Raw genomic sequence first — 13,784 nt, forward strand, 5'->3', positions numbered from 1 at the left:
ATGTCATAATATATTTTAGATAATGAATATTAATATAATTTAATACTATGTATTAAACAGTCAAAACCGTTTACGATGACATACCGTTTATATTAACTAAAATCAAAGGTCCCGGCGGGTAAAAGTATTAGGTACTTGATAACAACGTCATCGGCTGCTAACGGCTATCGGTTCTTACGACGTTCTTACAGAAACAAATTAACTATAAATTATCTTTTGTTATAAATTATTAAAGTCAGTCACAGAACATTCAATTATACAATAATCTATGGTACGTGTATTGATATTTTTTTATGGATCGTCATATTTACATATCGTCGACTCTAAGTCGATTTATTAAAAAAAAACTTCACAATTTTTCAAGCTATTGTAATAATTAATAAAATATTTAGCAGTAAGAAATAGTGAAGTCACGCTAAAAAATGAAAAAAAAAATTCAGTTCCAACATATTTATCATGGCTTATGCATAATTCGTCGGATGTTGTGTCTTCTATATATCAAATTTGGCAATCATTTCAAGGTGAAAAATTTACATATGGCAACAAAGAATTCAAGGTATTTCAAACAGTTGAACAAATATAAAAGATCAATAGTTTTTTTACAGTTTTCTGTGATTCTATACATTTATATTTATATATATATTATCTATATATTTATATAATTCAAAAATATTATCGTTAAGGGATTTGATTTTTGTGATTTATTTCAACTAGCCTATCCTTTTGACGAAACAGCGTCTAACTAGAGGCCTGAAAGATATTCAGAATAAAGATTTTATTAAATACATGCTATTAATTTACTGATATATATATATATATTTGATGGATTTAATGTCTTTTTAAATGATATAAAGAATCATTTAAAAAGTTTTATACCTAATTCGTATATACTACTAGTATAGAAGGTCGCTTCATTTCTAAGGTATTCTAGAACCACAATCAAACTAAAATTCTAAAGGTATTACAGTATTTGTTTTCTGTTTATTGACTGCGCTTAATAGTGACTTTTTTTCACAAGATCTTAATAGTAACAATTGAAACACTACCTTATGTACAATAGTAACATTATTAATTCAAGATTTTAACTTAAAAAAAAACATCAAATCTTTTTACAACAAATTTAAAATAAAACACACACACACAAACACACAAATTTAAAATAAACAAATTTGAAATATTTCAATTCTTTTTGCAACAAATTATGAATATTGCAATTCTTTTTACAACAAATTATGAATATCTGTGTATTATGTAATAGAGGCTGATGTTAATTATAATATATAAACTTTTCAGCACAACCCAGTACCATGGCGCAGTTTGCTGACGTCAGCACCCGTCTGGGCCATCGTGTTAACCCACGGAGCCTCTGTCTTCGGCTACTTCACCGTCGTCAATCAACTGCCTACTTACATTGAGAGCATACTCAACTATAGTATTAAGCAAGTGAGTAACATTTGTTTGACAGTTTATTTGTATGTTCAATCTGTGGGCCGGTCAAGTATGGACTTTGATTTTCCTGTTTAGTGTAAGGAATTTTATATTATTAGTCATATAGACTTATTAGTCTAAATTAAATGATTTTTATTTTTAAAAGTAATCAGCTGTTGTCGTGACCGCCATCTTGTTTTCCATTATTAATCAACACGCTGGCTTTCGGTCAGACACATAGTTAAACGTTTTCGACGCTGCTTTATTTCAATCAAAATGCTAGCGACTTGATTGAAAATGGATCTTTAATTAACTTTCTAGAGATTCAATTAACTCTCTGTTTTAAATAATTTACTGCGATGTAGGCATTACATTAAATTAGCATTAAATTAATATTTTAATGTGTGTAAGTCGATGACTTTGGAAATATAGATTTTGTTCGCTTAGACTGACTAGCTTTATGGGATAACTATTAAAGTTCTAAGTAGAAGCCAGACTTTGCCATCGCTTTGGCTAATCAAAAACATATATCGAAATTGAAAACGGCGAACCGAACTCTAATGAATGTCATAGCTTCACTCGCATAGAGTTGATCGCTTCCTGTATGAATTATTTTCAAAACTGGGATGATTTTAAATACAGCGCCATGTGCAGGTGAGATTTAATCACCTGGATTGTGCCTTGGTAGTATGCGTTACTCCTGGAAAAGCATGTTACAGCTAGCATTAGCAACCTTTGTTTTTGTTTAACAGATGAAATATGATTATCTAACAAACAATTACATAACAATAACTATATGCAATGTTAAGGAAAATTGCATACTTTGAAGTAAACAACGTAGTTAATTAGTATTATAATACGCTTTCGAGATAATCAAAAGTTAATTTAATGGATGCACACGTGTTAGGAAAAACCGTCATTATTTCTACCAAAGACAAACTAAGTAACAACTATTTTTATTGTATTTAAGGGAAAGCAAAGGATGCTGACGGCTAACGGCCGAAGCTAATAATTAATCCACAATCTCAGATTGTTTTCAACCTTAAATCAGACCATGACAGTCGATAGGAGATCTATCTGCATCCCAATAACTAAACCCTACGAATACAACCATTTTTGGAGACGGATAGAATGCAATCTCTTCGCTTTTTGTCGTTCCATTTTACCGAGTGCAGGTACATATATACATATCATATTTGATAATCAATATAAACCAAATAAAGTAAATAAAACAGTACAAATAATATTAAAATATACATGTCTATGTGTAAAACATGTCAAATAGTTCTCTAATCTAAGACAGTTTGAATAAAAATATAGAACAACTAAATAAGCGCAAGTCGATAAAAACCCTTAAAGCTCATTCCATGTAAGTTCAATGTCCATCCGTACGTTATCAAGATAATATAGTACTTCCGACTCTATTTTCATCCTTAACTCGATTCGATAAGATATTTTTAATGTCGCGTAAATCGAGAATTTCGTAGGGTAACCATGATATTGAGTTTAGCTAATATTTCCAAATCATTTAAAAAAAAACCTAGTCTGTTTTTTTAAATATCTATTAAACTATTTTATCAATATTTAATTGAGAACAAACTATGAATTTATTATTCAAGTATTACAAAAGCAATATTTGGAGGAATTGGCTGTGTAATTTTTTTTTATTTTAACTTTCTTATTTAGTGTTTATGTCAACATAATTATTTACTTTTTAACGCATATTAACCACACATTGTCTATTCTTGATAACAAAATGCATGTTCAAGGATTCCTACAAATAAATATGTTTATGCATTTTTGAGAGCTTTGTTTACTTTTGCTGATAAGAGTAAGATGGGATAGATTGAACTGCCCCAAGGACGGGTTTTAAAGCAAAGATATTTAATTAAATAAACCTCTGCTTTACAAATTAAATAAAAATGAAGGCGATGGCTTTGATTAGGTCACCTATAAATAACAGGATATATAATTATCTTTGCCTCTTCAGATTTAATCATCAGTGGCGTTTTCATAGTTATTACTGTGAATTACCTGGTATCTGATAAGATTACTGTAGTGATAATATAATTGAAGTTGTAATCGTATGTAACATAATGGCAATTATTTTTTATATAGAAATGACGTCCTCACATCTGAATAAAGAATCCTCGGATAAAGATAGGAATATGTTTTCACCATACATACATTGCATTCTAACTATTTAAGATACATGTAATATGTATTATGATAAGATATGCAAACGTTTTTTTTCTCTTTTATAATGATTCGTTTCAGTTTTTGTATTATTATAATTTTTGTATGTGGAATTTAAATTAAATTTGTTTTTTGTATTTTCAGTTTAAATATATCAAAGAATGATGCTCATCAATCTCTTTACGTCACAGACAAACTATTTGACAGGAGAGACCTAAAAATTGGTTTAAACCTTTTTCTTGGTAAATTTTATCTTTTACTTTCAAACATTTAGTGACTTTCTGTCTTGCTAAAGGTAGCTAGGTAGGTAGAGGTAAATAAAAGCTTACCAAAATGTTGTCATAAGAAAGGTCTTATGACAACATTTTGGTAAGCTTTCATTAACCTTAGATCATTAAACAAACAAATTTCATAATACGGTTTTGTAATTAAAATAATATTGTATATTTTACATGTCGTGGTTTTAAATATTTTATAGTTCCAACTCTGCGTCTTAGACGCTTAAATTGAATTTTCTTTGGCAATTCTTGAAATTGTAAGAGTAAACAAATCTCATGTAAGCATCCAGTCCTATTGCATCAGCCAAGAAGTGGTCAGCCTCAGGTATTAGTTGAAGGCAGGTTTCTACACGGTTTCCGTTATTTTAGATAGGTCGTAAAATAAGCAGATCTATTAACATTGATGATTAAATGAGTATTTTTATTAGATAATCCTCATAAGTTATCTACATTATGTTTTGATATAAATTATTTTTTATGTTTGTCTGAAAGTAATACGCAATGCAAGTTTTAACTTAGAATAGAAAAAAATACTATATTCATACTTAATAGTCTATTTTATCGCTTTAACACTACCATGTGTAGTTATAAAATTAAATATTTATCACTAGTGTTATAAAGAAGACATGTTTGTGATGAATATACATAAACAACTGAACCAGGTGTGATTTCACTATATTTTTTAAAATATTTTTTTTTGATAAAAGCTTGCCAAAGCTTGACATACTGTTCATCGGTAAAAAAATCACAAAATACAATTTTTAATATGACAAGCACTTATAGGCAAACATGACATAAACGAAGAGTAATACAAAATCAATAATCATACAAATATTAAACAAAAAATTACTAATAAAAAGAAAGAAAATACAAAAAACTAAACAAAAATCGATTTTATTATGTGAGATGAGCAGTTATGGATATCCAGACCTAGCCCGTTCATCAAAATGCTTAATCTGGATATCGGTGAGCTTAGACCAAAACGCTATCAATATAAAACAAAACTGAGTATTATTTGGGTATATAAAAAAACTTCACAATGCCAAAAATGTCAGACAGGTACCCAATTTATCCAAGGTTTAAAATAACTTACCATTAGACATATCAAAAATGTAAAATGGTATCAAACTTAAATAAATACACTATAACAAATGCAATCCGCTCCAAATGGAGGACACCGTGAGCAATTTCTGCAGAAACCTTTCATTTTTTAGTCGATACCAACCCCGGTAAATAAATACAGATAATACACTTTACAGCTGTTATACTTTTTTGACATTCAACGCCTTTTGTCTTTGGTCACCGTGACCACGCACGCTATAAAGCACGCAAAACGTCGGATAAATTTAAAATTATGTTAAATAATTATAAGTTTACATAGCTTCAATCCGGTAAAAAAGTGTTTTCTTTAAATACACTTCTGATTAATTTTCTTTAATAAGTTTTCGTCCATACCATGTTTGGATAGTTACGAAATATAATCTAAAATAAAAATCAATGGACTGGGCCTGGTACCAGTCAGCTGGTGATTTTGCGCTCGACGAATAATTATCGCAATACAGCGAGGAAACGCCAGCATTAAAGGCACATTGCTACATGGACCAAACTTCATAAAATTGTTTTAATTTTCTATCTATGCATTTTATTATATATGTTAGATGTTATGTAGGTTATGAATATGGTATATTTTTGTGTTATGCATTAAAAAAATTGCAGATTCAACTATAACAGAAAATTAAAAACAATTATTACATCAATACAAAATTAAAGCTCTCAAATATTTAAAAAGTGATTATTTTCATACATTGTGTCAGCGAGACTTTCTTATGTTTAATTTCCTAAGTGATACAAATAAATCAAAGAAAAAAATGTAAGTAACGCAATATGCGCTTGCGCATATCCCGTTTCTCTAACTAAGATGGATACCCTACGTTTGTGCAAACAGCAAACCTTTAATGGTTTTATTAGTTTGAAACGCGCCTTGGTCAACAATCTATTTGTCACATTGTGCTATTTACGGAATTGCAAGCTGATTTAAACGCTTTTTCAGTTATTAAATAAAAATGCCTTGCGTATTACTAGTTATATTTTTGGATCATAAATAAATTATAGGGAAGTAATAAAGGGTTCAAATGTAAGAATCTTCCCACTTTCCACATTTCGATTTTTTTCGAGATAGGGCCTTAAATATACACTGCCACAGGGAACCAAAGATTTTAAATTTGTTTCTTTTTTCTATGTAAGTTAAGAAGTAAATACTGTAAAAACTTTAAAGAATTTAATCTTGATTCTAGCCTTAAATTATGCGGCTAATACTAAACATTTCCTTAGTTTAATCAATAGCTTTAAATTCTAGTGAATACACTATAAAAATTTATTTATTCATGTAGGTACATTTACGAACGTCAAAAAAAGAAATGTACATTAAATGCTTCTAATTTTACATTAACTGCCAGTTCTCAAATCAAGGGCGTAGAACGGAAGAGAAGAACTGGCAATAAACTCTCCGCCACTCAATATTACTATGTGGCCATAATTATTGCATAGACTAGATTATAACTCATTTAGTCACTCTCTCTTGAACGTTATTCTAGGAAAACAAATACATCTCGTTTAAGAATACACTCAATTGAATCTACTGAAACCAGTCAACAGGAAATGGTGACAAATGACAGGATGTGTTTCGCAATTGCATTTGCATTAAGGCCTAATGCAAGCGTCCTCATTGTTAGATTATTACATATTGAGTAATGCTGTTCTCATTCGATCTCTTAAGACGTATCAGAGTCAGTTTTATTAAAGTGTAATAATAATAAACAGTATTTCATAATGTCACAAAACAAAGAATTATATGGATGGTATTATTAAAACCATTTCTTTGCAGCTTTTCAGAGATAATTTAAACATAAAAATACTATACAGAAATAGTAGTAGTATATGTGTATAGTAGCTGGCCCCGCGAATTTCGTTTCGTAAATTATTTTTTAGTAACTTCATACATATAACATATGGGATATATTTCTATGCCAGCCCAAAGAGATTCGCTTTTCCGTAATATAAACCTAAGTTCATGTAGGTATGTCGTTTATTAAAACTCAAACAAGTCGGTTTACTCACGATGTTTTCTGTGTGTAATGTTAAATACGCACCTATAAAATCCATTGGAGCACAGCCGAGGATCGAACCTATGAGAGTCACACGCTGTAGCCACTAGACCAACACTGCTTGGTAAAGTAAAGCATTTATAAGAATTAAAAAAAAGGAATACAATACAAATTAAAACAATTCTTTTTTTTCCATTTCTTGGCCTGCACGCTTTGTCAGCCATGCAAAGTTAGGAAGAGCGTTGTTAGATCTATTTTATTGTATTTGAAATTGAAGCGGAATTTAAAAAAAAACAATAAATCAAAAAAGAATTAAATTCTATTTTATAGCGGTGTGACAGGATGTTCAGGGTGACATTGTGACGATGAGAAGTCAAAATCATTTGACGTAGGATTCTTTCTTTCTGAATAACCCTAGCTATCTTTGAAAACAAAATATAACATTTTCTCAGTAACACATTTATAACTAGATTTTCTCGTTATTTTAAATGCAAATATTAATCGCCAAATACAAGCGACTTAAAAACGACGTGTGAATTACGTGTATTATCCTATACTAACACTTGGTAACTGTTTAAATTGGTTTTCAAGGTCTTAATATTTTTTTCAACATTTACGTATTAGCGTTTGAAATAATAGCATAATATGTCACTGTTATATGATTTAGTCAGAAGTGTTTTTACAAAGCACCCGAATGGAAAGAAAAAAGACGCCACCTATTGAATGTGTTGGAACATAATAGTACCTTCATCAACTTCATACGCATAAATATCGATAAAAACCCGATAAAGATTTTGTTGTGCACTCGGTTTGAGGTAATTTTAAATTCAAAAATACATTCAAAACATATAAAATGTTGCCTTTGGATATTTCATTTATAGCTACAGTTAGTTGAAGTTGGTTGATATTAGCTGCTGTGTTCTCTGGCAGAATGACCAGCGCTGTGGAACACTCTGCTCCTCAGCATAATGCTGAGTCAGGGCCATTTACAGCCACAGCACACACGCATTACACATTTAAAACGAGCCGAATAGATGATGATAGAATGAGATAGAATGAGAGAAGAAATTGTATTATTATTATTTTTTATATCTTTTTGATATCATTTTTTTTTTTATTATTGTTATTTTGTGTGGTTATATGTGTGTGTCTGTGTTTTGTTGTTATAATATTAAAGTATCCCTACAGCTACTCATTAAACAATATTGAGACAATTATATTATACACAAGAGACAAAAACGGAATACACATGCAAACATAAATCCCAGTTTTACCTCTTTATACAATAAATATAACAAAGCACGAATTCTAAATTCTAACATATAAATAATATAAATGTTATGTCTGTCTGTTATATTTGGTTAATAGGGTTCTAGGCTTAGCTATCGAGCTACCTTAGCTACTTAGATACCGCCATCACCAAAACCTTTTTGTTATTACTGAAAAGACAACTTATACACAGAACATAACCGTTGTTACTGTGACTACTGTCTGGCATATTAAAAAATAATAAAAAATCATCTTGATACATGCTGCATATCGCCAATTCAGGCTTTCAGCTACAGAATCTTTTGTCTCTGGTCACCAACCTCCCGGCTCGAGTAAGCTTCCTTCATCACCCAATTTCGTTGTAGTTTTTCCATTGTCACGCAAGGAATGGTTACTTTATTGCTAATGAAGTTGCGTGGTAACGTGCTGACAGTCATTATTTAAGCTTAATAGTTTACGACAAGGTTAACGAACAGAGTAATTCCAATAAAAAAACTAGCCCCATAATACGGCGCCGGGCGGGATTCCAGCCTAGGCTATTTATAGTCTACTATGATAACTGAGTTAAATTTAAACTTTTAAAACATTTTCCTTTAAGCTAATTTGTACATAGACTTTATTGGATTATATAGGAATTATCCACTGTGATGTTTAACCAATTTATAACTGTTTTAAATTTTGGATTGTTTTAGCATTTTTTTATTTCAATCCAATACAATGAGAACACTTGGTAGCGTAGTTAACCCATATCGTTCTCAAGCGATATCTTCCAGGCATTTTATAGTTAATTAAATAAAAATTGTCAGTCTTGGTCCCCCTTAACCCCTAGGTTAGTGCCTTTGAGCCCGAATACAATAATCTTGGCTCAGCGTTCAAAAAATCTACATTAATCAAGTTGTAAGATATAATATTCTCACATAAAGACCTTGCAAGTGATGCTACGATTCAAAATTGACTGAATGAAGAAAACCTTTATTTATTTATTAAAGCTTAACACATCATACATAGTATACATACATAGTAATATTACTAAATAGTACTAAATATACGGTATATGTTACAATCAGTATCCAATATATGACAATTTACGAAAACATACCTGTTATAAAAATACAGTTAGGTATATACAGAAATGTTTTTTTACCAAAAAACATACCAACAAAGCAAATTAGGTTCGAGGTAGATACTTAACGATGCTTTCTTTAAAATACCGAATATATAAGTAACTTTATAAGTTTTTTAATGCATGTTTAAACCGAACATGCATGGATGTCAAGAGGCGAGAGGGATATGCAAAGATCGAGGCTATGTCCTCGAAAAAAAGCCGTAAAGGTATATAAAAAATGATGCGAAGTTTTGTTAACAGATGGCACCACATGCATTCGTAAAACTAATATACACATTTATTTATTGGTATTCGATAATTTATACGATATTTGATTACTTATTCTGGTATTCGGAGCGGAGAAAAAGATAATTAACATAGGTCCAGCCAATCTTCAGTTACAAATATTGTAACTAACTCTACTTTGTTTTATATATTTAGATAGTATTGACTACCGTTCCAGAAGAATACTGTCGTCGAATTGTATAAAAAGTTATTCGTCTATAGTAAAAAAAATTGTATAAAAGTGGTTAAAGAAAGTGATAGTTTTGTAAAAATATTTCATTTAATCTTTTCAGAATGGCCTCCTGTCTTCTTTGCCGTATCTGGGTAAATACCTGTGCGCCTTAGCATCATCAGTGCTGGCTGATTCACTACGACGCACTGGCAGTCTGTCTACCACAACAGCCAGGAAACTCTTCACCGCATTGGCTGTTGGCTTACCAGGTAATTTAGTTAAGGCTTATGTATTAATCATATGGAACTTCGGAACTGGTAGAAATTGAACCATTTTTTTGTGGCTAACACACACACAATAAATTTCATAGACCACAGCTTAGTTAAATGTGTTAATAATAAATCAGTGGCACTAAAACTTTTTTAGGTCTGGGCCTCAGATTTCTGAATCTGTTTCATAATAATTTGTCAATCTAGGCAAATAGGTGATCAGCCTCCTGAGCTTGACACACGCCGTCGACTGTTCTTCACCGTTCGAGCGAATATTAAATTAATGAAGAAAGTCCATTGGTGCACAGCCGGGGAACAAACCTACGATTTCAGATATGCAGTTTACATACAGTGTAATGTAAAATGAAATATATGACAAACTGAAATGATGCCTATAGAAGGTAGAGGAGGAAATTTAACAAAAGATTTTCCACTTGAATTGCGATGTGACGTCATGGATGTAGTGTATGTATGGATGTAGATGCTTTCTTTTGCGAACTGCGGAATCGACCCGCGGTAGGCATTCATAGTTAAAGTGTACTCATCCCTCAAAGACCGACAACGTACCCACTAAAGATGGGCTGTGATGGCTGCCCTTTTTGCGCGTAACCTCGTTTGCCTCTAAATAAAAAAAAACAATTCAAATGAATCACAAGAGAAATTCCTGATGAAGACGTGCATTTCAGGTATACTTATGATCGCGCAAGCGTTCTTCGGTCACGATCGCATCTGGTCCATTGCTATCTTCACACTGGCGTTGACAATCAACGGAGCCGTCACTGCTGGTTACCTTGGCAACGGGCTGGATATTGCACCTAACTTCAGTGGTAAGTGTCTTAACATTCGTAGTATATGTCGCAGCCAACTAGCTTAATTCAATTAACAGCCTAGCGGTTTAACTGACGGCCTGAAAGTTTAGCCAGTTGATCAAACAGCTAGGCAAATGACTTGGATCGATGACGTTTCATTACTTGCCTAGCCTGTTGACTGTTAATTTAAACATAATTAGAAACTATTCAAACTGTGTCTGCGTCGGAAAACACAACTTTGATGGTGTTTTACAAAGTTTCCAAATAATGACAGCAATAAATATATTTACTTAATGAATTGAAATTAGACCCACTGCTCCAACATTTTTAGGTCCTGGCCTCAACTTTCTGTTTTGTTTCATGATCAAATAGGCAATAAAATTAGAAGGTAATCAGCCTCCAGTGCCTGACACACACACAGGCAAGCCGGTTTCTTCACCTCACTTGCACTTTACCAGTGTGGACATAGAAAGTTCATTGGTGTGCGAGGATCGAACCTACGACCTCAGAGATGAGAGTCATTTAATGTTTTTATAAGAAATTTTAAATTCTTCATCATTTTCCAGGCACCATATTTGGTATTGCCAACACGCTGTCTTCCATTGGCGGCTGGCTTTCTACTTTCATGGTTGGAGAACTTACTAAACACGAAGTAAGTTGTATTATGTTTGTCTGTATTTTACTGATAAGACAACCAAAATGGAAAAATTAAAGTAATGTTGTAAGATTCACCACATTGTATATAAAATATATGTTACAAACAATATTTTCTAAAATTATAATTGTTAATAATTAATAAAACCTAAACATATCAATCGAAATACAGTATTAACAATTTTCTTAACCTACATAGTAATAATTAAAATAATTAAAAGAAAAATACAAAATATTTTTTTTTTCAGAACACATACTCCCAATGGCAAATAGTATTCTTCATATTATCTGGGACGTATATTTTCGGCGCCTTAGTGTTTACTTTCCTTGGGTCAGGCGAACTTCAACCGTGGAACTCGCCACCGAGCGACAACGATAAGCGTGAGGAACAACCGCTCAATGAGCAGAAAGCCTAAATAATCCATAGACAATAGAAATCATAGACTATAATTGTATAACACTATTGTCAGCTTATAGTCTGTGGCTCCTAGCTAATGAATATAGTCTATGAAATCTATGCTTCAAAGATTATAGCAGTATTTAATTTATAATAGATGCAGATTCCAAATTTGAATTTAGGTGTTACAAAATGGCTGATTAAACAAATTAAAAAAGAGTCCATATAGAAAAAAATTAAATTATGCTATATCTTTGATTTTTAATTAATTAAAATGGTTGCTTAACTTGAATCCATCAAAATCTATTATAGTGCATTTAAAACAGTTTAATATGTAATATTAAACTAACCACAGATTAAACAAATTACCATCAAGTTGAGCGTCATTTTCGTAGAATAACTCGAATATCTGTTATGTACAAACAAGACAAAACTTTAGTGAAATTATTTATTTATCAAATTTCATGTTTAATCTAGTTCCAATATGTTACGACTGCTGGCATACAGGTTTTACACAATTACTACATTATCCAAATTCATTCAAATTGGTTCAAGCCTAATATAAAGCACTAACCAAATCCTGCGTCATATGTCAAACTTGACATTTGACGGCGATCAATACAAATTAAACAGATTACAAATCTCAGTTGTAAACAGATACGCAATGACTGTCAAACTTTCTCATTGACAATTGACAGAACGCAGTTTATAAAATCCAAAATAATAGACATTCCTAATTACATATACATATACCTGTATGTTTTTTAATCGTAACGTCTCCTACTTACCATATTGGTATACTTCGGTTATTTCCTTAAGGCACTGTACAGTTTAGCAGCTTTTAAGTGTAGATTTACAGACCTATGTTGTTTTTTTTACGTGACGTCTTATTAATCGATGCACGCACGAAAAAGCGTAACTCATTGTCCCGTTACGCTCATTGTACGCTTGCGCCGCATCTATCTCTCTTCCACTCGGAGACTTTTGCGATCAATGTTTTTTTTAAATTTTATGGCAATAGTTGTATTTTATCAATATTTGTCACGATAAACTAGCGTCCGTAAACCGACTTTACAGAGAGGCATTTTTTTAGTTTAACTATTTTTTTCAAGAAAAAAATTGTTAATACATCGATTTTATAATTAAATATTTCCGTTTAAATATTTTGTAAAGTTATTAAAAACGTGTCAACGCCATAAATATCAAAATTTAGTGATAATCAATTAATATTTGCTACATAGGTCTGGTATTGAAAATTCCGACTGAATTATCGAAATGGTTGATTTTAATTTTAAGTACAAGAAATTGATTTTACATTCGTAAAAATGATTCCTTGTTTGCGTCTGCCGCGCACATAAGTGAGACTTCTTAAATTACAGACAAATATTTTTTATAATTTCTCAAAATAACTTATTTCGAATCTAAGCAAATATTAAAAAAATATTTACTAAAAAGAAATATTGAAAAATATTATTTCGTTAAATCAAAACCAACGTCCGCACAGCTCGGCGGTCAAAGATAAAGTGAGAACGCGCCAATAGCTTCTACATGTTAGCTCACCTACCCTCCATTTAAAAAAAAAACGAGGATTTACTAAAACATTTTGTATAGTAATAAGAAGTTTCACTTAAATTAGGCAATATCGATCAACGTCCCGGCGCGTTACGGACTCGATTGTCTCGTGATTGGAGAAACCCGACTCAATGGCAAGTAGTTTAAGTTGGAGTAAGTGGCCCTTACTTGAAAATTATTTCAATATTAATTCAAAGGATTTATTGAAAAATACTTTCACAAAAATCAGTTTAAAATTCAGAATTC

At 31.4% G+C, this 13,784-nt stretch overlaps 1 protein-coding gene across 1 annotated transcript in view; it reads left to right on the forward strand.

Moving 5' to 3' along the window:
- The window catches only part of LOC110996127 (sialin), a 47,895-nt gene extending 35,724 nt beyond the window's left edge, over positions 1–12,171 (forward strand). The window contains exons 8-12 of the mRNA XM_022263658.2: positions 1,294–1,443; positions 9,959–10,106; positions 10,793–10,933; positions 11,482–11,567; positions 11,818–12,171. Of these exons, the coding sequence (XP_022119350.1) occupies positions 1,294–1,443; positions 9,959–10,106; positions 10,793–10,933; positions 11,482–11,567; positions 11,818–11,985 (693 nt within the window). The 3' untranslated portion in view covers positions 11,986–12,171. The remainder of the gene's footprint in view (positions 1–1,293; positions 1,444–9,958; positions 10,107–10,792; positions 10,934–11,481; positions 11,568–11,817) is intronic.
- The last annotated feature ends 1,613 nt before the right edge of the window (positions 12,172–13,784 follow it).

Source organism: Pieris rapae, chromosome 21 (assembly GCF_905147795.1).
Source record: "Pieris rapae chromosome 21, ilPieRapa1.1, whole genome shotgun sequence".
Lineage (NCBI taxonomy): Eukaryota > Metazoa > Arthropoda > Insecta > Lepidoptera > Pieridae > Pieris > Pieris rapae.